The sequence below is a fragment of the Otolemur garnettii genome, unplaced genomic scaffold (assembly GCF_000181295.1).
Source record: "Otolemur garnettii isolate 467f Iridium unplaced genomic scaffold, OtoGar3 scaffold00020, whole genome shotgun sequence".
NCBI classification, from domain to species: Eukaryota; Metazoa; Chordata; class Mammalia; order Primates; family Galagidae; genus Otolemur; species Otolemur garnettii.
In genome coordinates, this window is record NW_003852415.1 from 18,810,937 (window position 1) to 18,838,315 (window position 27,379).

The window sequence follows — 27,379 nt, forward strand, 5'->3', positions numbered from 1 at the left end:
GGTACGCAGTGGTCCTGGCCCTGCTGTGCCCTTTGCAGGTTCTGGCCACATGGCCTGGACACTGCTTCTGGTAGGGAAGTGGCCTGTAGCCTGCCCAAGCCCAGGCCACCCTTCTGCCCCCTGTGCTCCTATACTCCTGCTCTCAACCCCTGCCCCAGAATGCCCCTCTGGGTGGACCTCCACGACTTTAAAACATCAATTATTTCTTCTCTGAACACAGGCAGCTTTTTAGAAGTTTCCTTTCCAATATCATATCCACTGGGCACAACTGCAATAACTTAACCGTTTGGTGAAAGCTGAGAACTCCTAACTGTAATACGTTCTCTATAAAATTTATCTAAGGAAAAATAAATCTGTTCTGGGCTCTTTTCCCTTTTCTTTGAGTTCCTCCCCCCTACCCCCTTCAACTCAGAGTAGGGTAAGATGCATTCAGTTTGGGCAAAGGAACAAGGGGAAATTTGGTCAGCCTGGGGTGACTCCTTTCTGAGTCACTTTCCAGCTGTGGGCCACGCAGAGGTGGGGCCGGGTTGGGGAATGGCCTCCACTTTCCGAGCCCGGGTCACCCCTCCCTCAGGACAGCATCCCTTAATCAGCTCTGGTGCTGGGCAGAGGCCCCGCTAGCCCCAGGCTAGTGCGTGGCACAGGCCCTAGACCAGCTTTGACGTCCTGACTTGGGCCTCTGAGCTGAGGGCATACATCTTTATCACACCCTGTCGTGACCTCTGCCCTGTTAACATGAGCAGAGTGTCTGAAGTTCTCGTGAATTTAGTGGTTCACTATCACAAGGCTGGTCCTTAAGTCCATTTTGGGAATGAGGAAACCAAGGCAGACAAGGTGAAACGATTCATCAAAGTCACAAGCAGGTGCTTGGAACATTTAAGCATGGGGACTGAGTAGGATTACACAATCAGGACGAATCATGCTGGTGCGCTGGGCCCATGTGTCCTGACTATCAGGGCCACTAGGTCACTCATCAAACATTTGTGCATGGCTGGTAGGCCGGAGCACACAGAGATGGCTGGGAAAAGCCCTGGTTTTAAGAAACCCACTGACTGGTTGGTGCCTGTGGCTCAGTGGATAAGTCACTGGCCCCATATACCGAGGGTGGCGGGTTTGAACCCAGCCTTGGTCAAACTGCAACAAAAAATAGCCAGGCATTGTGGCGGGTGCCTGTAGTCCCAGCTACTCAGGAAGCTGAGGCAAGAGAATCATCTAAGCCCAGAAGTTGGAAGTTGCTGTGAGCTGGGACATCACAGCACTCTATGGAGGACAATAAAGTGAGACTCTGTGTCAAAAAAAACAAAACAAAACAAAACAAAACCCACTGACCAGCAGGGAAAGCTGGACCCTTTAATAGCCAATGCAACCCATGGGGACAAATATGCACTCAGCAGGAAGGGGGCCCAAGCCCACACCTGGAGCTTGCACCCCTGAAGGCTTGGGGAGGGAGAAACTGAGTTTGAGCCTGGCTTTGCTGGCCTGGCTGATTGGCCTTGGCTGGTCATGTCACCTCTACAGGTGGCAGCTCTGGGGCTTTGTACCTCAAGTACAAGCAAACCAGTAGGGGTGATTATTCTAGGCACTGAGAGGAGAATGTGTGGGGAGGGGTCTTGGCCTTAGCAGGCTGCCTGTGTGATGCTTTCCCACTAGGAACAGGGAAACCATGGGGGGGTGCACAGGCGCTGCTGCCACTCTCTGGGCATAGCCAAGTCCAGAGTGCCAGCTGCAATGTGGGAAGCAAGTTCCTGCAGGCTCTGTCTGGCAGGTCTGAGCAGGCAAGGTTCAGCGGCAAGAACTCAATTTTGACCTCAGACTGGGGTTGGAATCCCTAGCTTAGTAGTTAACTAGAGAGTTTGGACAGGTGTTTCTGGCCCTCAATATTTATTATCTCTATAACAGACTTTATAGTGAGGATCGGATTGTACAGATGTCAGTGCTAATGGCAATGTCCTGGAGAAATCACGGTGAAGGGCTGTTCAAGAGCGAGCTTCAGAGAGGTGTGATTCCACACAGAGCCTTGGAGGAAGGGGTCAGACAGGTGGTGAGAGGGGACACACCCTCCAGACATAAAGGGAAAAGTGCCATGATTCCTGAAAAAGCCCCAGTGGTCTGGGTGGGTCTTGTGGGTAGAACCAGAAGGAAATTATCAATTTGATGGCAACACGAGTGTTCGGGAGGTCTTGGCAAGTCTGGGCCTTTACCCTGATGTAGGCTGTGTTTGCTGATGGCGCCTGTCCCCAACACACGGAGGGACACCCTCCAAATGGCATGCGGCAAGCTGCTTATTTCTTCACTTTTTTCTAGGAGATAAGTTTATACTCCACCCCCAACAATTATAGAAATAAACACAACACTAACTGTATTCCACTAGACCGTTAGAATTCAAAACATCTGCTACCAAAACTAGTTCGTAAATACAGGGAATATGGGGACACCATGTCCCTGAAATAACCCATCCCAAAGATGAGTCACCTGCAGTGTCCTTGCACATGGAATAGACATGTAACCAACAGAGAATAGCATTGAATAGGAGCCGTGACTTTATAGATAGTATGTAGTCATATATGCTATATATGGGTGTGTATGTACACACGTTAAGTACAGACCAGCCTGGGACTCTGATAAAGTTGCTGTGATCAGGGCCGAAGCAAACAGCATTTGTCACACAAAAAACAGGTGTCAGCACTAATGGCAATGTCCTGGAGAAATCACTGTGACTGGCTTTTCAAGAGTGAGCTTCAGAGAGGCGTGGAACCAGAAGGAAGAACCTCACTCAACAGAAGCCAGTTCATGCCCAGGTCCCCTCTGAACAGAGTGTGTGGGGACCATCACTCCAAGACCATGCTGGCAATGGTTGTGCAGAAAGAAGGGACAAAGGCACAGACCCTTTGTCAAGGGACAGGACCCATGGGGAGAAGGCTCAGGCATGGACAGGGTAGGCGGCATCAGGGCATGACAGAGGCCCAGACCCTTTGTCAAGGATTGCCATACGGTCACCTGTCCTTGAGGGCTGCCAGCATCCAGCTCAAATATCAAGTTGACAAGGGCCTTTGAAATATGGCACAGGAAGGAAAGGCACTTCCAGGGGGTTAAAATCCACTATGCAGGGAATAAGAGTGGGCAGACACAAGCCTCATGGACATCTCTGTGGCCAGTGGGCTGTCTGAGTGACCTGAGCCAAGGATAAAGGCCCTGCCATCTCCCTTGGTCTCAGAGTGGCCATCTGGCAAATGCCAGCTGTTTTTCTCCATTGCCTCAAAAACCGGACAGCTTTCTATGAAGGTCTTCCCCTGGCATAAGAGGAGTGCCTTCTCAAGGCCATGTTCTCCTTTATCAGACGGAGGGAAGATACAGGCTGCCCCTGCACAGGAAACCCCACAGATGCCCTTGGGGCTTCAGCAGGGTGACCACAGGTGCAGCCCTACACTCCATGTGCAGCAAACTTCAGATGTGACTAAGACATCAGGTCAAAGCCCCTGTTCCAAAACACCTAGCAGCTGGCATTCAGCAAGGTATCATGTTTGTGGAGTTGTATCATTATACAATCAAAACATCCTCAGGCACTACCTGCCACTAGGGTGTGGCTCCAGGGTGCCCAGTGCAGACTGTGCAGGTGCCCAAAACCTCAGCCAAAGAGTGGCCCTGCTGAGGGAGTGGGGGAGGGGCAAGATGGCAGCTGAGTAATGGCTTCCTTACAACTGGGCACGGTGAGACTGGGGAGAGAAGACTTCAGGCATCTCTGGATGGTGGAAACTGCCCAGAAACATCCCTTTGGGGACACAAGGAGTCAGCAAGAGACTTCTGGACCCCAGGAGGAGGACAAAAGCAGTGGAGAACTGGCAAGCAGTTGCATGTGTTCATCAGGTCTAATCCTGCCTGCAGCTCTAAGTACAGCAGCAGTGAGATTGCAAACTGAAGGCCTTCCTTGTGAGCTGTTTTGTTTTTTTGGACTTGAGGACTCAGTTGAACTACCTTGGGAGAACTTGGGTGAGAGTGCAGAGGGCTTTAAGCGTTGTCTAGGACCCCAGGCTGAGCCGCTGAGCTGGACAGAGCTAATAGTGTTCAGCTGTGGGCCACGCGAGCCACTGTGGGAGAACTGCCCTGACAAGCTCCATCCTCAGGGTCATAGAGTGAGGATCAGTGGGAGACCTTGAGTGAGTAATCTAGTGACTGAGCAGCCTAAAGGTGGGGAATGAGACGCCTTACAGCCTTGGCCCTCAGGTGCATAGAGTGAGACTGGGTAAGCGGTCAGCCACATCAGGAGTGATCCCAGCAACAAGTGCTTTCCTAGGAAAGCTTTGCCTTAGCCAGGGTTGACAGTTTAAAGTGCCTTTTAAGTGGGCTGGGGAGAGATTTAGGCTCTCTACCCTGTGGGGTTTGAGAAATCAGCAGAGGCCTCCAGTCTCCATCTCGTATAGCTGTATCAGCATTGTGATTAACATCTCATACCCTAAATCACCTGTTGCCCAGACAATATTCAGCAAGATATATATGCTGCTTTGTTTTTGGTTTTTTTCTTTTTGTCTTTTTAATTTCAACATTTTCCCTCTAGATTTTTCTTTTTCTTTTCTTCATTTTTCTAGTTTAAATATAATTTTCCATAGTTACCTTCTTTAAAAATTAGAACTTCATTTTTGCTAGTGTTTCTACCCCTATTATTTATTTTTCCCCCCATTTTATCCTATACAGTGTTCTGTTTGCTTGTTTTGGTTTGATTTATGGCATTTTTTTCTTTCCTCTCTACTTGGTGGATGTGGGGTACTGTGTCTGAGCAGGCTGGCAAAGAGCTGCTGACCTCAAGGGAACCACCCAACCCAGCACCCCCAGAGGTTGGGGGCTTTTTAAGGTTAGGTCAAAGTACCCTACTGTACACCTATATTGCTCCTGTCTCCCTCTTTCTGTGCCGCTCTTATTTTTGTCAATGTTTCCTTTTACCCACCCCTTCTCCTTTCTCTTTCTTCTTCTTCTTCTTTTTTTTTTTTTTTTAAGTCTTTTTTCCTTTCTTGCTCTTCAGTCTTCTCATCCTTCTGGTTCTATACCAAAAGGACTCATCAAAACCCTAGGCTGGAGGCACGGCAACTTAAAGAACAAGAAGGAAGTGAAAGAAAAATTAGGGCAAGGAAACAGATAAAACACTCATGAGGAAGAATCAGCAGAAAAATCCTGGCAACTTGAAAAACCAGTCTGAAGCAACCCCACCTCCCACCCCTGCCAAGGTACTGTGAGATAGCTACTGCAGAGAAGTCCACCTATAAAGAAATGTTACAAATGACAGAAGGAGAATTTAAAATACAGATGATGAAAACAATGAAGGAAATGATGGAAACAATGAAGGAAACTGCTGATAAAGTGGAAAATAACCAAAAGGAAATCCAAAACCAGAATCGAATAAGAGAGGAATGATATGAAGAATATAGAAAGGATATAGCAGAGTTGAAGGAACTGAAGCAGTCAATTAGGGAACTTAAAGATGCAATAGAAAGTATCAACAACAGATTAGACCATGCAGAAGAAAGAATCTCAGAGGTAGAGGACAAAGCTCTTGAGATAACTCGGATAGTTGAAGAGGCAGAAAAGAAGAGAGAGAAAGCATAACGTCATAACGTTCACTGACAGAATTATGGGACCTCATGAAGGGTTCAAACATACAAGTTATAGGTATCCCAGAAGGGGGAAAAGAATGCCCCAGGGGAATTGAAGCCATTCTACAGAATATTTTAAATGAAAATTTCTCAAATATCACCAAAGATTCTGACACACTCCTTTCAGAGGGATATCAGACCCCAGGTCACCTCAACTCTAACAGAGTTTCTCCAAGACACATTGTGATGAACCTGTCCAAAGTCAAGACAAAAGAAAAGATTCTTCAAGCTGCCAGGAGTAAGTGCCAATTGACCTAGGGGGGCAAATCTATCAGGGTGACTGCAGACTTCTCTAATGAAACTTCAAGCACAAAGACGATGGTCATCTACCTTTAATCTACTTAAACAGAACAATTTCCCGCCCAGAATTCTATATCCTGCTAAGCTAAGCTTTAAAATTGACAGAAATCAAATCATTTACTAATATACAAACATTGAGGAAATTCGCCACAAGACCAGCTCTACAGGAAATACTTCAATCTGTTCTACACACTGACCATCACAATGGATCAACAGCAAAGTAAGAACTCAGAAATCAAAGGACAGAACCTAACTTCCACAATGATGCAAAAGATAGAATTAAGCAATGGACTCTCATAAACTAAGATGAATAGAACACTACCACACTTATCAATTATCTCAGTAAATGTTAAGGGCTTGAATTCCTCACTGAAGAGGCATAGATTGTCTGACTGGATTGAAAAACACAAGCCATCCATTTGCTGTCTGTAGGAAACACACCTAGCTTCAAAAGACAAATTAAAACTCTGAGTTAAGGGTTGGAAGACAATTTTTCAGGCAAATGGAATTTAGAAGAAAAGAGGGGTTGCAATCCTATTTTCAGACACATGTGGATTTAAACCAACTAAAGTCAAAAAATAAAAAGATGGTCACTTTATATGGATCAAGGGAAAAATACAAGAAGACATTTCAATTCTAAATGTTTACGCACTCGACTTAACTGCTCCCAGATTCTTGAAACAGACCTGACTCAGTCTGAGCAACATGATATCCTATAACACCATAATAACAGGGGACTTTAAAACTCCTCTTACAGAGCTGGACAGATCCTCTAAACAGAAATTAAACAAAGATACTAGAGATTTAAATGAGACCCTAGAACAATTGTGTTTGATAGACACATATAGAACACTCCATCCCAAAGATAAAGAATTTACATTCTTCTCATCGCCCTATGGAATATTCTCCAAAATTGATCATATTCTAGGACACAAAACAAACCTCAACAGAATCAAAAGAATTGAAATTTTACCTTGTATCTTCTTAGACCACAAGGCACTAAAGGTGGAACTCAACTCCACAAAAGTGTTCAACCCCACACAAAGGCATGGCAATTAAACAACCTTCTGTTGAATGACAGTTGGGTGCAGGAAGAAATAAAAGAGAAAATCATTAACTTCCTTGAGCACAACAACAATGAAAACACAAGCTACCGAAACCTGTGGGATACTGCAAAAGCAGTTCTGAGAGGAAAATTTATCACTTTAGATGAGAAAAACTTTCGAAAAACAAAAAGAGAGCGCATCAACAAACTCACAAGCCATCTTATGGAATTGGAAAAAGAACAATCCAAGCCTAAACCCAGCAGAAGAAATATCCAAAATTAAATCAGAGATCAATGAAATTGAAAAAAAAAAGAATCATATAGAAAATTAATGAAACAAGGAGTTGGTTCTTTAAAAAAATAAATAAAATAGATAAACCTTTGGCCAGACTAACTAGAAATAGAAAAGTAAAATCTCTAGTAACCTCAATCAGAAATGATAAAGGGGAAATAACAACTGATGCCACAGAGATACAAGAGATCATCTCTGAATACCACCAGAAATCTATGCACAGAAATTTGACAATGCTAAGGAAATGGATCAATATTTGGAATCACACCCTCTCCCTAGACTTAGCCAGGAAGAAACAGAGCTCCTCAACAGACCAATTTCAAGCACTGAGATCAAAGAAACAATAAAAAATTTTCCAACAAAAAAATGCCCTGGTCCTGATGGCTTCGCACCAGAATTCTATCAAACCTTCAAGGAAGAGCTTATTCCCGACCTGCAGAAATTATTCCGAAAAATTGAGGAGGAAGGAATTTTCCCCAACATATTCTATGAAGCAAACATTACCCTGATACCAAAACCAGGAAAAGACCCAACTAAAAAGGAGAACTTCAGACCAATTTCACTAATGAATACAGATGCAAAAATTCTCAACAAAATCCTAGCCAATAGATGATAGCTTATTATCAAAAAAGTCATACATCATGATCAAGTAGGTTTCATCCCAGGGATGCAATACTGGTTTAACACATGCAAGTCCATAAATGTTATCCACCGTATTAACATAAGCAAAAACAAAGACCATATGATCCTCTCAATGCAGAAAAGATATTGGATAAAATCCAGCATCCTTTTCTAATTAGCACACTGAAGAGTATAGGCATAGATGACAATTCCTTAAACTGATTGAAGCTATCTATGACTAACCCATAGCTAATATTTTACTGGAGTAAAACTGAAAGCTTTTCCTCTTAGAACTGGAACCAGACAAGGTTGTCCTCTGTCACCATTACTATTCAACATAGTGCTGGAAGTTCTAGCCGATACAATTAGGCAAGACAAGGAAATAAAGTGCATCCAAATGGGAGCAAAGGATATGATCTTATACTTAGAGAACCCCAAAGACTCAACCACAAGACTCTCGGAAGCCATCAAAAAACACAGTAATGTCTCGGGATATACAATCAATGTCCACAAGTCAGTTGCCTTTGTATACACCAATAACAGCCAAGATGAGAGGCTAAGTAAGGACACAACTCCCTTCACCAGAGCTTCGAAGAAAATGAAATACCTAGGAATATACCTAACAAGAAGTGAAGGACCTCTATAAAGAAAATTATGAAACCCTAAGAAAGGAAATAGCAGAGGATATTAACAAATGGAAGAACATACCATGCTCATGGCTGGGAAGAATCAACACTGTTAAAATGTCTGTATTTCTCTGGGCAGTGCTGGGGGCTCAGTGAGTAGGGTGCCGGCTCCATATGCCAAGGGTGGCGAGTTCAAACCCAACCCCGGCCAAACTGCAACAAAAAAGTAGCTGGGTGTTGTGGTGGGTGCCTGTAGTCCCAGCTACTCAGGAGACTGAGGCAAGAGAATTGCCTAAGCCCAGGAGCTGGAGGTTGCTGTGAGCTGTAACACCATAGCACTCTACCGAGGACAATAAAGTGAGACTCTGTCTCTTAAAAAAAAAAAAAAATAGTCTATACTTCCCAAAGCAATCTACTGATTCAATGCCATCCCTATTAAAATACCAGCATCGTACTTTCAAGACTTGGAAAAACTGATTCTGCGTTTTATATGGAACCAGAAAAAAACCTGTATAGCTAAAGCAGTTCTTAGAAATAAAAACAAAGCCAGAGGCATCAGCATACCAGATTTTAGGCTGTACTACAAGGCTATAGTGGTCAAGACAGCATGGTACTGGCACAAAAACAGAGACATAGACATTTGGAATCGAATAGAAAACCAAGAAATGAAACAATCTTCCATAAACCAAACGAAAACATACACTGCAGGAAAGGCTCCCTAGTCAATAAATGATGCTGGGAGAACTGGAGACTCACATGTAAAAGACTGAAACTGGACCCACACCTTTCTCCACTCAGAAAAATTAATTCAAGATGGATAAAGGACTTAAATTTAAGGCATGAAACAATAAGAAAGAAAAGCAAATGGATATTACTTTTCCAAAAGCAAAGAAAGCATAGGAAAAACACTGGAACATATCGGCCTGGGGAAAGACTTCATGAAGAAGACTGCCATGGCAATTACACAATAACAAAAATAAACAAATGGGACTTAATTAAACTGAGAAGTTTCTGGACAGCTAAGGAGACAACAACCAAAGCAAATAGACAATCTACACAATAGGAAAGGATATTTGCATATTTTGAATCAGACAAAAGCTTGATAACTAGGATCTATAGAGAACTCAAATTAATCCACATGAAAAAAGCCAACAATCCCACATATCAATGGACAAGAGACATGAATAGAACCTTCTCTAAAGATAGACAAATGGCTAGCAAACATGAAAAAATGCTCATCATCCCTAATTATTAGAGAAATGCAAATCAAAACCACCCCCAAGATACCATCTAACCCCAGCAAGAATGGCCCACATCACAAAATCTGTAAACTGCAGATGCTGGCGTGGATGTGGAGAGAGAGAACACTTTTACACTGCTGGTGGGACTGCAAACTAATACAACCTTTTTGGAAGGAAGTATGGAGAACCCTCAAAGAACTCAAGCTAGACCTCCCATTTGATCCTGCAATCCCATTACTGGGCATCTACCCAGAAGAGAAGAAATCCTTTTATCGTAAGGACACTTGCACTAGATTGTTTATCATAGCTCAATTTACAATCACCAAAATGTGGAAACAGCCTATGTGTCCACCAATCCAGGAATGGATTAACAAGCTGTGGTATATGTATACTATGCAATACTATTCAGCCATTAAGAAAATGGAGACTTTACAGCCTTCGTATTAACCTGGATGGAAGTGGAACACATTATTCTTAGTAAAACACCACAAGAATGGAGAAGCGGCTCGGCGCCTGTGGCTCAAGCGGCTAAGGCGCCAGCCACATACACCTAAGGTGGCAGGTTCGAATCCCCAGCCTGGACCCGCCAAACAACAATAATGGCTGCAACCAAAAAAAAATGGCCAGGTGCTGTGGCGGGCACCTGTAGTCCCAGCTACTTGGGAGGCTGAGGCAGGAGACTCGCTTGAGCCCAGGAGTTGGAGGTTGCTGTGAGCGTGATGCCACGGCACTCTACCCAGGGGGACAGCTTGAGGCTCTGTCTCAAAAAAAAAAAAGAATGGAGAAGCATGAATCCTATGTACTCAATGTTGATATGAGGACAATTAATGACACGGTGGGGGTGGGGGAAGGGGAGAGCAGAGAAAGAAAGGAGAGAGGGGTGGGGGAAAGGAAGAGTAGAGAGAGGGAAGGAGGGAGCGGGGTGGGGTCTTGGGGTGTGCCACACCTTTGGAGGCAAGACACAATTGCAAGAGGGACTTTTGCAATCAGTGTAACCTAGTTTCTTGTACCCTCAATGAATCCCCAACAATTAAAAAAAAAAAAAAAAAAAAAAAACAGAGTGGCTCTGCCACTTGCTTCCAGGACCCTTCAGTACTGGATCCACTGACCACTGAGACTGATGCCACAGGGCCACAGAGCTTTGGAGTGCTTTCCAGAGTTGGAGAGCTTTCCAAGCTTCCCACTTGGAAGCTAGTGAGTGACAGTGCCAACTCCCATATGACACTGGGCAGGGCCAACTCAAGGAGCCACCATGCAGCATCTTTTGCTTAGCAGGTCCTTCCCACAGGCCTTAAGACACTCTGACTCTACTAAGGAGACAGCACCTACATCTCCCAGAGAAGGGGGGCTGCTAGGGCTCAGCTTAAGGCCAAGACAAGGAGGCCTAAGGGGAAATTAGGGGGACCATAAAAAGGTCAGTATGCACCTGTAGGACGTGCAGAGAAGGCTCTCACCTGGCCACTGAAGCCTACACTCCCTCCACTTGGGTGAACAGCAGTGTCCACCCGCCTGGATGGGCTCTAGTCCTCCCCACACTGCCTCATGGCTTCCAGGCCTTCGTGTAGCACAACGGTACTCCTTGATTCCCCTCCTGGAAAAGGCAACTCCCCTGCACATCAGCAGAAAACGGTTGTAAGCCAGGCCCTGGAGAGACCACAAACTGTGTATAGGCACACGATATGGCCAGGAGTCACACTGCACACCCCAGCTGTTTGAGGCAATTTGGGACTGTCATTTTATTTTTTAAAAGGTAAAGCTGTTTTATTATACATCTCTTTAAGGACTGGGAGAAAGACATAACAAACTCAATACTTTGTAAACACGTGTGAAATGCAGTTTGATTTCAGTAGTTTATTTTGGAGACAAAGCAGTGCAAGAGGCCAGCCACACTTTCCTGCTTCCCTGGGCTTGGGATCAGAACTAGGAAAGGCGACATACAGACATTAATCAGGGTTCAACACTCAAGTTGTGTAAACGTGGTTAGTCATTGGGCCCTCAGTTTCCAAAATATCTGGCCAGTCCGATGACTTCTTCCTCTTTTAGGCCCAGCCCCTCCTTTCTCAAAGGGGGTGCCTCCCATGCCCCACTGAGCCACTCCACAGACTCTCTTGGCACATAGCTCTCCTTCCAGTGTCCTGTCCTATTGGTCAGAGGACAGTCTAGAGCTCTTTTTCTCAAGAGTGAACTGGTATCTTAAGACACAAAACCATCTTCAGGGGGCCCCACACACCTCACCCAGTGTCCCATACCTTCTAGGGATTAAGAAAGCTCCTCGCCCACCCCCTATTCTCTGCAGTGGGCTGCTGGTCTCCTGGGACCTTGGGGTCAGGCTGGAGAGCTGGGGTTTTGCCTCTTACCATGGCAATGGGGGTGCCTAAGGTAGGGGAGGTGTAGTCCCTGGCACCTGGCTGGCCTAGTGCTTGGGGGCTTGGAATGCACACAGGAGAGGGGGACTGGCCTGCTGGGTAAGGAGGAGCCTGGCCAGTGTGATCAGGAGTGAACTGTACAGGTAGCCTCCCCATGCCTGGAAGGAGGGCCTCCAATCCCCACAGCACCAAGCAGAGGCCCCCATGCCTGGTCCTCACTGGACAACCTCCCAGAGAAGCAGGGCACTTCAAGGTTCTTGGGGCTTGAATATCCACTAGAGACGAAGAGACGAAGGCCTGGAGACTTTTGGAATGATTTGCTCCAAATCACAGCACAAATCCTTGGCACAGGCTTGGAATCAGCCTAGGCCCCTGTGCTGGGTGCACTGGGGTGTGAAGAGTGGCAGCAGCTGGGGCCTTGACCTCAGCCCATGGAAAGCTCCTTTCCCTGTCAGGGCAGGTGCGGTGGAGCCCAGGGCCCCAGCCCAGAGCTCCCCAGGGGGGTGCCTCCTCTGGCTTTGGGGAGCGCTGGTGAGCGGCACACCTGGCCGAGTGCAGCTCACAGGAGACCAGCCAGAGGGAAAACAAAGAGGGGCAGTCGGGTTACGGGGTCCTAGAAAGGAACCACCTGTCCACATGCTCTGCGCAGCCAGGCAGTCTGGCCAGGAAGCCTCCTCTCCAGGGTCCCCAGAGGCCCGGCCATGGAGACCAACAGACACGGATATGCACACACACTTGCACGGCAACCACACACCCCCACCTCACATTCAGACCTAGTGTTGAAAACACAAGCGTGTGTAAACTCGGTGAGGACATCTGCACAGCAGGAATCAGGCGGGACATCCCTTTGCCATGAGGCTGGACCACTTGGTGTTCTTTTCCACCTTCCCCCACCCCTCATTCCGATCATGACATCAGAAAATCAGGTTAAAGATTAAGAAAAAGAATAATCAGATCATTGGGAATTCTTAGTAGTAGCTGCTTGCCCAGCGGGTGTGCTCCGCGCCCCGCGCCGTCCCTCTGGGTCCTGGCACCATGGCTACTGGGAGGAGGCCTTGGTGGCCAGGGAAGCAACACAGTGCTGCTGGAAGCTGGGCGACACGCCAGCAGTGCAGCTGAGTCTCTGGTGTGGCAGCTTGGTGGTGCTGCCTGCGTCGGCCTCAGCCTTCCAGGGCGCGTCCCGGCCCGTCACGCTACTGCAGCAGCCAGGGCTGGCGCTGCACGTCCGCTCGCCTGCTAGGCCACCTGCCTGCTCGGCCGGGAGCTTGCTGTGCCTTGGTGGGGCCATGTCCTCCGCGGCTGCCATGGCTGAGCTCTGGCCCTGCAGGACAGTTGCAATGTGGTTCAGGAGATCTGTGAAGAACTCACTCACGCCCTCATAGCCTGTGGTGGGAGAGAAAGATAGTATGGGGTGTCACCAGATCCTATGGACAGAGACAAATGTGCCTAAGGGGATCCCAAGAGAGGTCACTCTCAGGATGCCATTTACGCAGCACACAAAGGCTCAGCAGACAAGGTGGACTGAGGGATGTCACACGGCCTGGACTCAAAACTGGGTGCTCACTGCCCGAAGGGCTGGTCCCTGACCTTTGGCTGCTGCCCAGATGTGAGACACTATAAAACTTGAGCTGATAAAATACCTGCAAACCCATCCCTCTCACGCGCAGCCCCATTGTCCCACCCACTCAACTCCATGAATTGAGAGTCAGTATGTGGGTAGGTGGCATGGCTGGAAGTAGCAGTACAAAGCCCATACCACATGCTCTGAGTAATAAACACCCCTCAACTCCTCTCAGCCTGGCTGAGCCTGGCCCCAGCCCAAGTTCTGGAGACAACATTCATCCTGACCCTCTGTCTCCTTGTCTGCAAATTGAGGAACACTGTAGAGAGCACCACTGAGAGGGCTGGGGCATGCTGCCCCCCATACCTGCAGAGAGGCCCTCTGTGCTCCACACTGAGGATCAAAGCCACAGGACAGAGGTGCTGGGCATCACCCACAAGGTCAAGGTCTGCAACAAGGCTCTGCTGCACATGATACCTAATACCCATGACAAAGGGCCCCTATCTCTGGGATGCAAACCAGAGGTGCCTGCTAGGGGAGAATGTTTCCCAGCACAGGTGGGAATGTCAGCAGAGTCCTTGGGAGCCACCCAGCAGGTAGCTGGGATCTAGGTTAAGGATTTTGCTGATGCCCAGGGAAGTGCTCCAAAGGAGATCTGACTTAGGGTGAGCGACCCTGCCTGCCTGAGCCAATGAGGAGGGATGGGGGCTACTGACACACTGGCATCTCCCATGGGATGACAGTCACAGCCGTCAGAGAGCTGGGATGAAAACAAAGGCTCAGACTCTGCACACGTGCTACCTCCTGGGGAAGGGTCCTGTGAGGAGTGCCTGGGCCAGCAGGGGAGGCTGCTGGATTTATTCACATCTTATCCATTCAGCAAACAGCTGCTATAGTGTGAGGAAGTCCTAGGCTGAGGAGCACACAGGGGTGCCCACCATGAAAATAAAGATGGCTACAAGAGAGGGTGCTCAGGGCCTCCACGTGATCACACCACAGCTCCTCACTTAGTCTTCACAGCTCTGTTCCATTTCACAGAAGACATAGCTGCTGACCATAACAGGGCTGATGGCAGTGTCACAAAGCTCCCAAGTGGCAGAGCCAGATCTGAACCAGGCCCTATGGGTCAGTCTGTGCCTTGAATACCAGGTGCCCTCTGTAGGACTGGGATGTGCATCAACCCTGGGGCAGGGGTGAAGGGCAGGGCAGATCTAGGGCTGACCCTTCTCCAGCCCCATGCCTAGAGGCATGGCCACTGAGTGTCTGGGGATCGAGGCCCAGGGAAAGAGCCAGGGAATAGGAAGCCACTCCTAAGCAACCACCCTGCCAACGGCCCCAGACAAGGCCTGAGGCCCAGGTGAGAAGTATGCCTTATGGAGGAGGTGAGGCAAACAAGAGGCTAGGGAGAACAGTCTGAGACATGAATTAGCCAGCTCCACACCAGGCACTAAGTAAATACTATCTCTTCTCCCTACAGGGTAGGAATTTGTTCCCACTATACAGAAGTGAATACTGAAGCTGAACAGTGATAGTGAGGTAGCTTGTCCCCTCACTGACTGTAAAGGCAGAGCCAGGAATGGAACCCATGGCTGGTGCTCTGAGAGGTGGGAAGAGTTTAGGCTTAGGCTGATAGCCTGGGCCCCTCTCAGCTCCACTTGACCTTGACCAAGTCACTTGATTCCCAGCCTCATACCCTTATCAGTAAACAGATCCAACAGCCCTTTGCACACTACACTGTTGGGAGGACAGAGAAGGGGCAGCAGCTCAACCCTCAGGGCAGGCTTGGCTCATAGAAGTGTCCCCAACACATGTGCTGCCGCTGTTATTCCCAGAGTGCAGGTGCTGCTACACACCTGTGGCTCTGAGCTGGCCTCCCATGGGGTGTAGGAGGACCGGGCCCACCCCTCTGCTTGGCCCCAAGAATGCTCTAACAAGGCCAGAAATGAGATGCCATCTCCTCCCTGTACAGGGCCTGGGGTCAAAACACACTCCCCTGGACCTTCCCTTCAGCATCAGGCCCATACCAGTACCCCTGGGCTCAGCCTCAGCCCAGCTCAATACCTGCCTCCATCTGGGGGCAGACCTTTTCTGGGCTTCCCTAGAAGAAGCTTCTCCATCCTCACAGTTCACCATCCTCCTCTTGACCCCCAGCCCATCCTTGGGCCCTGTCCCACACAGGTGTCTGTGTTGGGAAAGGCTGGCCTCGCTCAGGTGCTAAGCTTCCCCTTCTCCCCACCACCTCCCTCCAAGAATATAGGGTTAGGCTGACAGCCTGGGCCCCTCTCAGCTCCACTTGACCTTGAGCAGACCTTTTCTGGGCTTCCCTGGAAGAAGCTTCCCCATCCTCACACCTCACCATCCTCCTCTTGACCCCCAACTCACCCTTGGGCCCTGTGCCACACAGGTGTCTGTGTTGGGAGAGGCTGGCCTCACTCAGATGCTAAGCTTCCCCTCTCCCCACCTCCTCCCTCCTTCTTAGAACTTCCTCCAAAGCCCTCACCCTATGCCTCCCTGACCCTCTGGCCCACTGACACTGCCATATTTTCACTGTGCCACCCCCATGTGGATTAGGGCCTGAGCTTCATTATTCTGGTGATTCCCAATGCCCTTGATACCCTTGCACCCTATTCCTGCAAGATGCATGGAAGCCCCATCTCCAGCTACACCCATGCTCCCTCCATACTGCAATGGTGGGGGTAGAGAAAAACAGGCTATCACCCCACTTTCTGTTCAGGATGCAGACCTCACCAGGATGGGACCCAACGTCCTCAGCTGGACACAAAAGGTCTCTCTCTAACTTCGTCTCCCTAGAGCTCTGAAGCCCAGACTCCAACATCCCATCTTCAGTGAGGGCTCCGCCCCTTCCTGCTGAGCTCAGGCTCCAGGTCACTCCCTCACACAACAGCCCCTGGCCACCTGCTTTGTCTCCTCCCAACTAGGGTAAGAGCTCTCTGAGGGCAGGGCCTGGGGCACTGAGCTAATGCTGCAGCCCTAGGATGAATAACAGAAGGGACCAGTGGGCTCCTCTGAACTCAGTGTCATTGGCTATGAGTCGTGGTTACTGGGTTGGCTCAAGCGCTGAGTAGGGGAGGGGACACGTGTATCAATACCCAGCTCACTGGTGGGGCTAGGAGCTGCACAGCATGAGGTCATACCCCACTCCCAAGCAGTCCCCACCTGCAGGCGCAGTCTCTAGTACTTAAAGGCTAGAATCAAGAAAAAAAATGGAGGAAAATGTATCTGGGGCAGAGATGGCGGTAGGAGGGTGAGCAATTAAGCTCTGTTCTGGGCCTGTGTGATTTAGACCTGGCCTTTGCCTCTATGCTGCTGTGAGAGGTGGACAAGACACCAAGCCTCTGTCTCCAGCTGAAACATGCAGCCTGGTGTGAATACCAACTGCAGATGTCACCACTGGCATCCCCTGACAGACCTATGTCTGGACTCCTGCTGAGATCTGAGGGGCACACAGCAGAGCCCTGCTCTGTGCCAGCACATTCCCAGGGCCCCAGCAGGTAGTAGGAACCAGATGGCCAGCATGGGGCCCCCTCGCAAGGTCTGCCTCCGGTGCTATAGCTCAGGGAACTGGAAGAAAGCTGTGTCTGGAAGTCCCTGCATCTGTTGCCAATGCTCTGTGGGGCCTTAGACAGTTTCTTCTTCTCTAAGGGCCTCAGTTTCCCTACATTAAACTGGGGGATGGGAGGGTTGTATTCCAGTTCCTTAAATCTAAAAAGGTCAAAGGGATGAAATATTTGGCCAGTAAAGGCTGATGCTAATGGCACAGGGGTAAGAGAAGAGGCAGAAGAACCCGTGTAGTACCAGCCCTCTTATGCCCAGCATGGTCCCTGGGCACAGGTCTCTTCACTCCTCACCATGCTCTGTGACCCCACTTCACAAGTGAGGGTGAGACTTGGCAAGGCTGCATCACCCCAGGGCCCACCTCCACAGCTGTGGCTGGCTTGGGAGGCCAGCTGTCTCACCACCTTGTCTGGCCACAAACCCCAGGGTCCAGCCAGGCACCTAGCCTGCTGCTCACCTGGGAAGGCATTGATGTCGATGACAGCATGCTGCCCGGTCTGGTTGTTGATGATGATGTCGATCCCGAAAAGTGACACGCCCAGGGCCTGCCGCAGGGCCCGGGAAAGCTCCCGGATGACTTCATCACTGGGCCGCTCGAACACGCCCTCGATCTTGTCCAGCTGCCAACACACACAGGGAAGTCAAGCTGGGGGTGGAGGAGGCACGATGCCATGCCACACACAGAGAAGTCCCAAGAGAAGTGTCAGCTCCAAAGGCTGGTGGGCTGCCCCACCACAGTCCCCCCACCAAGCCCGGGACTCCTCCCAACCACCTGTTAGGCCAGGCGACAAGACAGATCCGCCACAGTAACACTGGCCAAGGCACCATAGGGTGCTCTTTACCTTCCCATTGCTCGCCACAACCTGGGAGTCTAGTGCTGCATTTCACATACAGGGAAACTAAAGCTCAGAGAGGGCTGGGGGCTGGCTGGTCCAGGGTCACACAGCTCAAAAAACACAGGGCTGGATTTGGACTGATACTTTTTAGCCTCTAAAACCCAACCCTCTTAGCAGGCAGGAAGGACATGGAGAGTCTGTCATGGTGCAGATGGAACTGGAGCTGGACCTTGCGGGCAGGAGGATCTGGGCCCTTGGGAGTGGTGAAGAGAAGCCCCAAGGAGGGCTTGATGGGAGGCAGGAGGCTGCAGGAGATGAGTGCAAGCAGCTGGGGTACAGGGCGAGGGCAGAGTGGTGTTCTGATCAGCACCTCACTTGCCCACCATCACAGAGGGCCTTGGGACATGAGGTTAGGGCTCCAGGCTGGGCGCACCATCTTCCTCCCCAACAAGTGGATGACTATAGCATCTCCAAACTCACTCACATTCCACACAACATGGGCTTCCCTAAAGAAGTCACTCTGTTGTTCCTGCCTGTATCCTAGGGTCCAAGTTCAGCTTTCAGCAAAGCCTCCATAGGGCTGGTGGGCTACCCCAGCCCACAGTTCTCCCACCCAGCCCTGGAATCCTCATTTCCTGCTCTAGTCACCGCTGGCCCAAGACAGGCACACAAATCATGTGCTCAGGCTCACCCCCTGGCCCGGGCCCCCAAGAAAGTGGAAGGTTGCCTTGGGAAGGATTCTGGGGTTAGGAATCCCTGCGGGATTCAAATCCTGCAGTGACCTCCTAGCTCTGTAACCTCATAGAAAAGCAGCTGGCCTCTGGGTCTCATTTTGCTCATCTCTAAAACGGGACCAACAAGGTCTCCATCCCAGATGGAGGAATAATGAGGCTATTGATAAGGTGGGGACTACACGTGTCTGACTGGGAAGAGGGGCTGCACTGTGTCACCTTTAAGTCAGCCAAGACAGAGCCCACATTAGGTGCTCAATAAATACTGATGTTCTGGGGGCTGTGGACTCAAGGGACAAAGAGCCGGAGGGGTGGAGACAGGTGACTGGCCTGTGAAAAGTCAAGGTGAACCTAAGTCAAAAAAATTAACATCATGTTGAGTGAAAGAACCCAGGCACAAAAGGCCATTCTACATGATTCTATTTCTATAAAACATCCAGAATAGGCATGGCCAACGAGGCAGAAACCAGCTCAGCAGGTGCCAGGGGCTGGGGCTGGGGCTGAGGCAGTAGGGAATGAACGTCAACAAGCATGGGGTTTTCCTTTGGGTGATTAACTATTTTGGAGCTAGGCAGAAGTGGTGGTTGGGAGACATGGTGAATGTTCTAAATTCCACTGAAATGGCCACTTTAAGATGGTCAATTTTATGTATGTGAATTTTACCTCAATTTTAAAAAGTGAATCTGGGTCAGAAGGATAGGGGACGGAGCTCTAGTGATCTCAGCCTAGAAGCCACTGGCAAGCTCCAGACACATGCTGTGCAGGGAGACATACCAGGGCACTACCCTGCATAACAGGCAGGGCCTTTCTGGCTCACTTTCCTGATGCCTTACCAGGGAGAAATGTTTTCATGTTTTCTGATTGGCAGAGGTGGCCTGGCTGCACTAGGCACTCCTCACTTAAGGGGGGATGGGTGTTGCCCTGCACCCTCACCCCCGCATGCCCTGGCTGCACCATAACTCTTCTGGGTCTTATATTTTTGCCCCAATAAACAAGGTAATAAAAATACCTCTGCTGCGAGATTCTAGTGAGGACTAAAGGAGCTGATGCCCGAGGTTCACAGGCAGGGCCTGGCAGCAAGGGAGCTGGCCACTCCATCACAGCATCTTATGACATGCTGTTCATAAAAGCACTCTCAGCTCTGCCAAGGCATCTCAGAAACCCTCCTGAGGCTGTTTGATTATCCAAAACCACAGCCATCCTAGGACAAGATAATGGCATGGAAATCCTGCCTATGGTCCTAACACACAAATGATCCAATAATGTTCTAGAAAACCAGGAGGCGACAGGACCTAGGAAGGTGCTCAAGTGGATCCTGTAATGGCCCCAACCTCCCGGCTCTGCTGACACTGAGCACAAATGTACACCAGGCGCGGTGGTGGGCGCATTTCATCCAGGGACGCACTGAATCCTATGGATACCCTCTGGGGCAGGATGAAGAAGTCGAGGCTCAGGGAGGTGACATGACAACCCTGAGCTTGGCTGGAGCCCCAGGCACCCTGCCAGAGTCTGGGTTCTTACTCAATACCCTACCCTGGCCTCCTAAGAGTAAAAGGTGTTTGGGGCCTGCAAGTTGGGGTGGGGCTGGATTCACCCTTGGGGATGTCCAGCTGGGGAGGAAGCAGCTTCAAGCCCAGAGCAAGGGACTGCACAGGGAGACTGCGATGGGGACTGGAGTAACCCCAGGTGGGTAGAGGGTGGGTGGATGAGTAAGGAGCATGTTTTATCTGGGACCTGTGCTGGCTATGTCAGGTTGTTCCGCGTGTGTCCCAAGTGGAAAAGGTGGTGCTGACTGCATTTCCCTTTTCTATTTTTAAAAGTTGTCAGTCCTGGGCGGTGCCTGCGGCTCAAAGGAGTAGGGTGCTGGCCCCATATGCCAGAGGTGGCAGGTTCAAACCCAGCCCCAGCCAAAAACTGCAAAAAAAAAAAATAGCCGGGCATTGTGGCAGGTGCCTGTAGTCCCAGCTACTTGGGAGGCTGAAGCAAGAGAATCACTTAAGCCCAAGAGCTGGAGATTGCTGTGAGCTGTGATGCTATAGCACTCTACTGAGGGTGACAAAGTGAGACTCTGTCTCAAAAAAAAAAAAAAAAAGTTGTGTCAGTCCTAGCAGGTTCCTGACTTGCAGCCACATGCCAAGGGGAAGGAGGAATTGATGGCAGCCTTTAAAACTGGAGAGAAAGACCCCTCCATCTCCAGGCCAATCCCTTTCCCCTTCCTATTTTATAGACGAGGAGACTGAGGCCAAGTGGTCAACAGGTGATAATCTAAGAGGGTGACTTCTGGGTGGCTCAAGGCCCTCACAGTGTCTGCTGCCATTGGTTAACACCCCCAGTGCTGTCTGTCCCACACTGTGCAAGGGGTCTGAATGCCACCTCCCCTCTGCCACAGCGGCTGAACAAGGCTCTGAGAAACCTCACAGGGAAGAAGAATCTGAAGCTTTTCTTGGACTGCAACCTGTTTACATCTCCTATTGTGCACAGCCAGGCACTGAGAAGTTCTGTTTAAGATCTACATGCTCTAAATTCCCCTGACTTGTTCCCGAGGGACATCTATCAGTGCCCTGAGGCCAGTGGTGTTCGCTCCAGGTCCCTGTCCATGCCTGTGCTCTGTTTGACCCTTAGCACACAGGTGGCCCCTCAAAGGTACCAGACATGAACAACAGATAAATAGGCAACCTGGGCTGGGGCGAAGGGTCTGCCGTAGCTCTGGTTGGTGAGGCCACCCAGGATAGGGAAGAGGACACAGCAAAGCCTGCCAGAAGAGCCGAGATGAACAGCAGTCCTGGTAGAGGGCTCTGAGTTCAGGGAAGTGGCTACAGAGGCCATAGGCTTGTTAGACATAAGGAGAAATGGCAGAGGGTGGCCCCAAGGCCACTTCTAACTATCTGCTTTGGAGGTAACTGCTTGGGAGTCACCATTGAGAAGTCCCACATTCCTGCAAGATCCAGCTTTACAATCAGATAGATCTGGGGTCAAATTCCAGCTCTACCCCTACATGAACAGTCGGTGAACCTCTCTGAGCCTCAGTCTAATTTGCCTCTGCTGGGAGGCCTGGCTGTGAGACCACACCGCACACAGTGCAGTCACTGAACACTGGCCACAGTGCCTGCAACCCATAGCACCCTCTGACTCACCCCCAGGCCACAGAAGCCCAGAGCAGGCTGGTAATAGGCTTCTGGGCTCACGTGGACAAGGAAAAACAAAGGAGGGCTGGGCTGATGCTACCTCCACCCCCTTTGCTAAAATCGGCAAAGAGGCAGGCTAGAAAGCAGCTCTCCAAACTCCACACAAGGAAGACTTCCTCATGCCGGCAGAGGAGTCAGGACACCTCCCGCAACAGGGTAACTAGTGACACTGTGACAGCCATACACCAAGACCAAAGGAAGCAGAGGAAGAGGGGTCTCTGGAACCTCCCTGGGCCCCTAGCAGGGGAAAAAGGACTTTTTCTCCCCTCCAGGCTAGAGAGCTTGGCCAGTGACCCGTGGGCACCAGCACCTCCACACCTAGGCCAGGGGTCAGCAGCCTCAGGCCAGGCCATCACAGTGGAGAGATGTACCTCAGTCAGGACCGATGACGACTCTGGCTTTGACACGTTGTGGCTGTTGAAGAAGATGGACTCACGGTCTGAAAGGCAAAGATAAGGAGCCCAAGTTAGGACCTCTAGGCAGGGAGCGCGACTCCACCACCTGACACCAGGGGGCAGCACGGCCCCAGAAGCGCAGCACACAGCCTCGGGCCAACAGCAGCACCCTGGGGTCCGGTGAATTGGACACCACACCCTGAGGATGGACATAAACCTGATCAGGGCCTTGATTTCCCTTTTTCCTCCCACATAAAAATAACCAGCTCAATGAGCTTACCTCTGCTACCACCTTACAGTCTCATACCTAAGGCCCAGTTGTCAAAAGTCTATCATACACACCTAAAAGGTACCCAGAGAGAGGGGCCTAAGGAGGTGAGAAATACCGCCCACCTAAGCAGCACAGGCCCAGGACATCCCGAGTTAAAGTGGTCTGGTCAATGCCATTTAGTCCCTGGTTCCCAACCCCTTCCCAGCCCACAGAATTCTCACAGGCTACACATGGACACTGGCATGGGAGCACTTAAATACAAAGGATTCTGCTGTTAACAACAATTTAAGGGAAACACAGGCAATCAGAACATGGGCTTCCATAGGATCCATCCAAGAAAGCACACAGGATAATTTCTATTGGTGTTGGAACCTGGCATAGACCCCGGAAATATCCTCACCCCTACTTCACACTTCCGGCTCCAGCCTGCCTCCCACCCACAGGGGCACCAGGAGAGGCAAGCCAATCCCAAGGATACTGAAAGTGTAAGTAGATGGTGAATTCAATCAGCACAGGGTAGAAATGGCTTGGGGAGCAGACCAAGGTCACCCTGGGAGATGTAAGGTTAGGCTGGCTGGCTGGTCAGCCAGTTGGACAGTTAGAAACACATTTTTGAGCACTTGGAAGTGTGTGGGTACGTTACTGCAAGAATTTCAAACCACAGGCCTTGAGCTGAATCCTGGGAAAAGCTATATGTCACCATGCCATGAGCACCCTGAGAATGGCCCGGGACTGTCCTGGGCTGCCACCCCCCAGTGGCCCCAGCAGCCTCTGAGTCCTTGTGTTGTAGCTCACACCCCAGGACACAGTGCTCATCCCTGAGACCCTGTGCATGATGACAGGGAAGGCACTTGTGTCAGGGGCCAGGCCAAGGGGGCACCTGCTCTGGCTACCAACTGCCCCCCCACCGAGTTCCAGGATTCTACAGCGCCACAATGATCATGCACGAGGAGGTGATCTGGATGGAAGCCAAGCAGGCAGGCACTGAGGTGTACCTGACATTCTTCCTGCTAGTGGAGCACAGAGGCCCCTGGCCGCCTCGGTGTGCCCGACAGTCCTCCCGCTGCTCCGACCAGAGCCAGTCCAGACGGGGGGCACGAGAGACGGTCCTGGGGTGGAGCCTGGGGAAAATAAACACCCTGCAGGACTTGTGCAAAGCAGCCCCACTGATCTCTACTCCCAGGTGCCAACAGCCAAGAAAGACTGAGCCTTTGGAGGTGCAGAGCCCTGCAGGCCAGAGGCTAGAGCAGGTTCAAGCAGCTAGGATGGGCATCCTGGCTTTCAGCAGGCACTGCCACATTCTCATCCTATAGCCTAGCCTGGCCCAGTCCACAAGCTTACCCATACCATTGGGTGGTCCCAAGGGCAATGGTGGGAGTGGCAGAATGGGCCTAGTGGGTGAGGAAGGGCCACCAAGAGCAGGTGGACACCACAAAGTCCACGGAGACTGAGAAGTCTGCAGAAGTTGCAAGGTGAACACATGGTTCTGGGCTGGTGCCAGGAGACAGAGCTGGGCACTCAAAGCGGCTGGCCAATGTCCACTGAACTGGAAAGACTGATCATGCCCCCTAACAGCTCCTCCTGTCCACTGAGATCAAAAGTCCAGGCCATTTCAATAGGGTGCTCTTTTCTCATGACCTGGGGAGCCCTGGCCAGAGGACTATTCTGAAGGGCAGTGATGGACACCCCAGGCTCTGTTCCTCTCCACGTGCAGCCTAAACAGGGGTTGGGGGCAGTAGGTGTAGCCTCCAGCTGCCACCTGTCACCCAAGAGACATGGGGGAAACTCAGGTAAAATGGGAAAGAGCCCTGGTGCCCAACTCCACAACACCCAGATCCTTTCGCAGGGCTGGGCACTGCTTCTTGAGCCTGGTGGTGAGGCTCTCATCCACAGGAGCACCCTGGATTTTGGGGGTCCCATGCAGTCTGCCCTAGGACAATCCCAAGAAACAAAGGACACTGGTGGAGAACCACTACCAACTTTCTGCAAGGGAGGGAAGGCAAGAAAAGGAATAATGTGTGTTTTTTATTCTCAACTTACAGATGAGAAAAATGGATTTAAGGAAATAAATGATCAGACTAGCCCCAAATATCTCAGCGACTCAGCAGTGTAGCCATGAGCTGGGACCACACTGTCTTCGGCCTCATTTGCTTAATCCCCCATCCCCTCTACAGGTGTGTAGGGGACTATATCCCAGTGCTGCAGATGGGTTCCTAAATTTCCTCCCAGTTGCCATCAAATATCACCTCCACAGAGGTGCTGCCGTGGCTGCACCTCCCAAGTGCCTGTCCTCACCCATTAGTGTCTCATGTTCTCTCCCTAGGAAGCTCTCATCTCAGGCTGCAACTGACCCTTTTATTATGCCTGTCCTTATGCGCTGTTTTTCCCACTAGCCTATAAGCTCACGAGGGCAGGAAGCTGGGCTGCCTACCTAGTACCCAGCTAGGTCCTGAGTACCTCACACAGCTTGGGCACATGGTGAGTTCAATAACTGTTAGATCGCTGAATCTTAATAAGCTCCAGAGTAGAGAACAGCAAAGTACAGATGCAGACCTGGTCACCTGCACTCGTAAATCAAGCTCTATAGGAACACAACCATGTCCGTTCATTTACATACCATCTACAAAGTAGCATTAAATAATTGTGATGGAGCTGGAAATAACTACTATCTGACCTTTTGCAAAAAAATTTTACTGAGCCCTGCTCTATATGATAAGAGACATTACTCTCTTTTGTACCTCCAAGAAGGAAAGGCCCAGGCTGGAGAGAGTAACAGATGGGACCTGCATACACCTGGGCTCTGCATACACCTGGGCTAAAAGAGAAACCCATCATGCCCCCCAGGAGTGTGAACACAGGCAGAGAACACAAGTGCTCCTGGGGCCGCATAACCAAGTAGCTCCTTCCACATGAGAACCTGAGTTCAGTTCCAGCCAAAGCGTCTGCAAGATGCCATCAACAGCTGATTTTAGAGACAGTAACACATGATAAAAAGGGCACCTGAGAAGCAAGAGAGAATGGCATCTGTGGAGTGAAAGCCTGTGTCCATGTCTTCCTTCCAGGTCCAGAGAAACCCCTTCAAGGGGACCTAGCCCCCATGAATGAACACAGGGGAGTTGCTTGCCTCCCTAAGTAACGGGAACAAGAAAGCTGGGGTGGGGGTTGATTAGAGGCCAGAGCCCTAAACCCCCTTTTAAACTGGGCCAACTTAAAGGGTTGCTGTCACATTATGTTTCTTGTCTGGGAAGAAACACCTAGAAAATGCACAGAACCCACGCCAGTTCCCTGGGCACAGTCCCCTGCAGACAGGGGCACAGAATCAGCTTTGAGGACGGACAGACACACTGAAAAGTTACTCAGTTCACATGAACGAACATTTATTTCTTCTTTTCAGTGGTGTGTTTCTCTTGTCTTTGGCCCTGGTCTTCATTTACAAGGAACAGGCAACCTAGAAACAGCTGAGGTTCCCAGGGTCAGAAACTGGCCCAGCATCTCACAACCAAGGGGGTAAAAGGAGACAAAACAAAAACAGCCACATGTCTGTGTGGATTAAGAAAAGAGAAATTACTTTCAGAATGATTTGGTTTAAAAAAAAAAAAAAGGACTGGGTGGTGCCTGTGGCACAGTGGGTATGGCACCAGCCCTTTATACCGAGGGTGGCAGGTTTGAACCTGGCCCTGGCCAAACTGCAACAAAAAAATAGCTGAGCATTGTGGCAGGTGCCTGTAGTCCCAGCTACTCGGGAGGCTGAGGCAAGAGAATCACCTAAGCATAGGAGTTAGAGGTTGCTTGAGCTATGTGACACCACGGCACCCTTCTGAGGGTGATAAAGTGAGACTCTGTCCCCCCCAAAAAAAAGGATTACTTGGGAGGCTGAGGCAAGAGAATCACTTGAGCCCAAAGGTTTGAGGTTGCTGTGAGCTGTGACACCAGGGAACTCTACCAAGGGTGACAAAGCGAAACTCTGTCTCAAAAAAGTAAATAAATAAAAAGGAAAGGAAAAAAGAAAGAAGTTGATATAAGATACAACTATTCAGTATTTTCCATAAATTTAAAGTATGTATTTAAAAAAAAAATCAGGAAAATAAGAAAAAGAATTTTTAAAGAATGTTAGCCTCTTCTGGCCCACAAGTCAGAAGAACGGCTCTTGGTGGTCTATAGTTCATTCAAAAAGACATCTCCAGACATCCACCTGCCATCCCCAACTCCTTCCAGCATCCTGGTGGGTGGGTGGGTATGTGGGGTGGGACCAGTCTTAGAACAAGAATGCCCCAAACCCTGAAAATGAAGCCTCGAGTCTGGGATCTCCGGGGCTGGCTGGGCAGGCTGCCTGCCCTCAGAAGAGAAATGGAAATGCACACATTGCCAAAGTGTCTGCTCTCTGTGTGGTGTTACTGGAAAGAAAAGTCATGCACGGGAAGAACAGCCGAGAGGGAAAGACAGGGACAGCTGAATGTCATTCAAGAGGACAGTGGCACGTAGTCCCAGGAGGGGCACATCCGCTTGCTCAGACGAAGAGAAAGAAGCCCAAGTGTTCAAACAAACCACACCAGTAAATATCCTCCAAGGAACTGCTTATTCCAAAGACACTGACGCTGTCCAAAATTTCTGGAATTTTCCTCAGATGTGCCTTCAGGAGCCACTAGAATAGTTTTTGGAGCAGTCCAAAGCCAACAAATGTTTAATTTGAT

General features: G+C 49.9%; 1 protein-coding gene across 1 annotated transcript in view; it reads right to left on the bottom strand.

Annotated features, from left to right (window-relative positions):
* Window positions 1-11,507: 11,507 nt before the first annotated feature.
* ITPK1 (inositol-tetrakisphosphate 1-kinase) overlaps window positions 11,508-27,379 on the bottom strand; it is a 181,866-nt gene continuing 165,994 nt past the window's right edge. The window contains exons 8-10 of the mRNA XM_003786998.3: window positions 22,394-22,461; window positions 17,728-17,890; window positions 11,508-13,516 (exon numbers count right to left, since the gene is read on the bottom strand). Coding sequence (XP_003787046.1) covers window positions 13,173-13,516; window positions 17,728-17,890; window positions 22,394-22,461 — 575 coding nt within the window. The 3' untranslated portion in view covers window positions 11,508-13,172. The remainder of the gene's footprint in view (window positions 13,517-17,727; window positions 17,891-22,393; window positions 22,462-27,379) is intronic.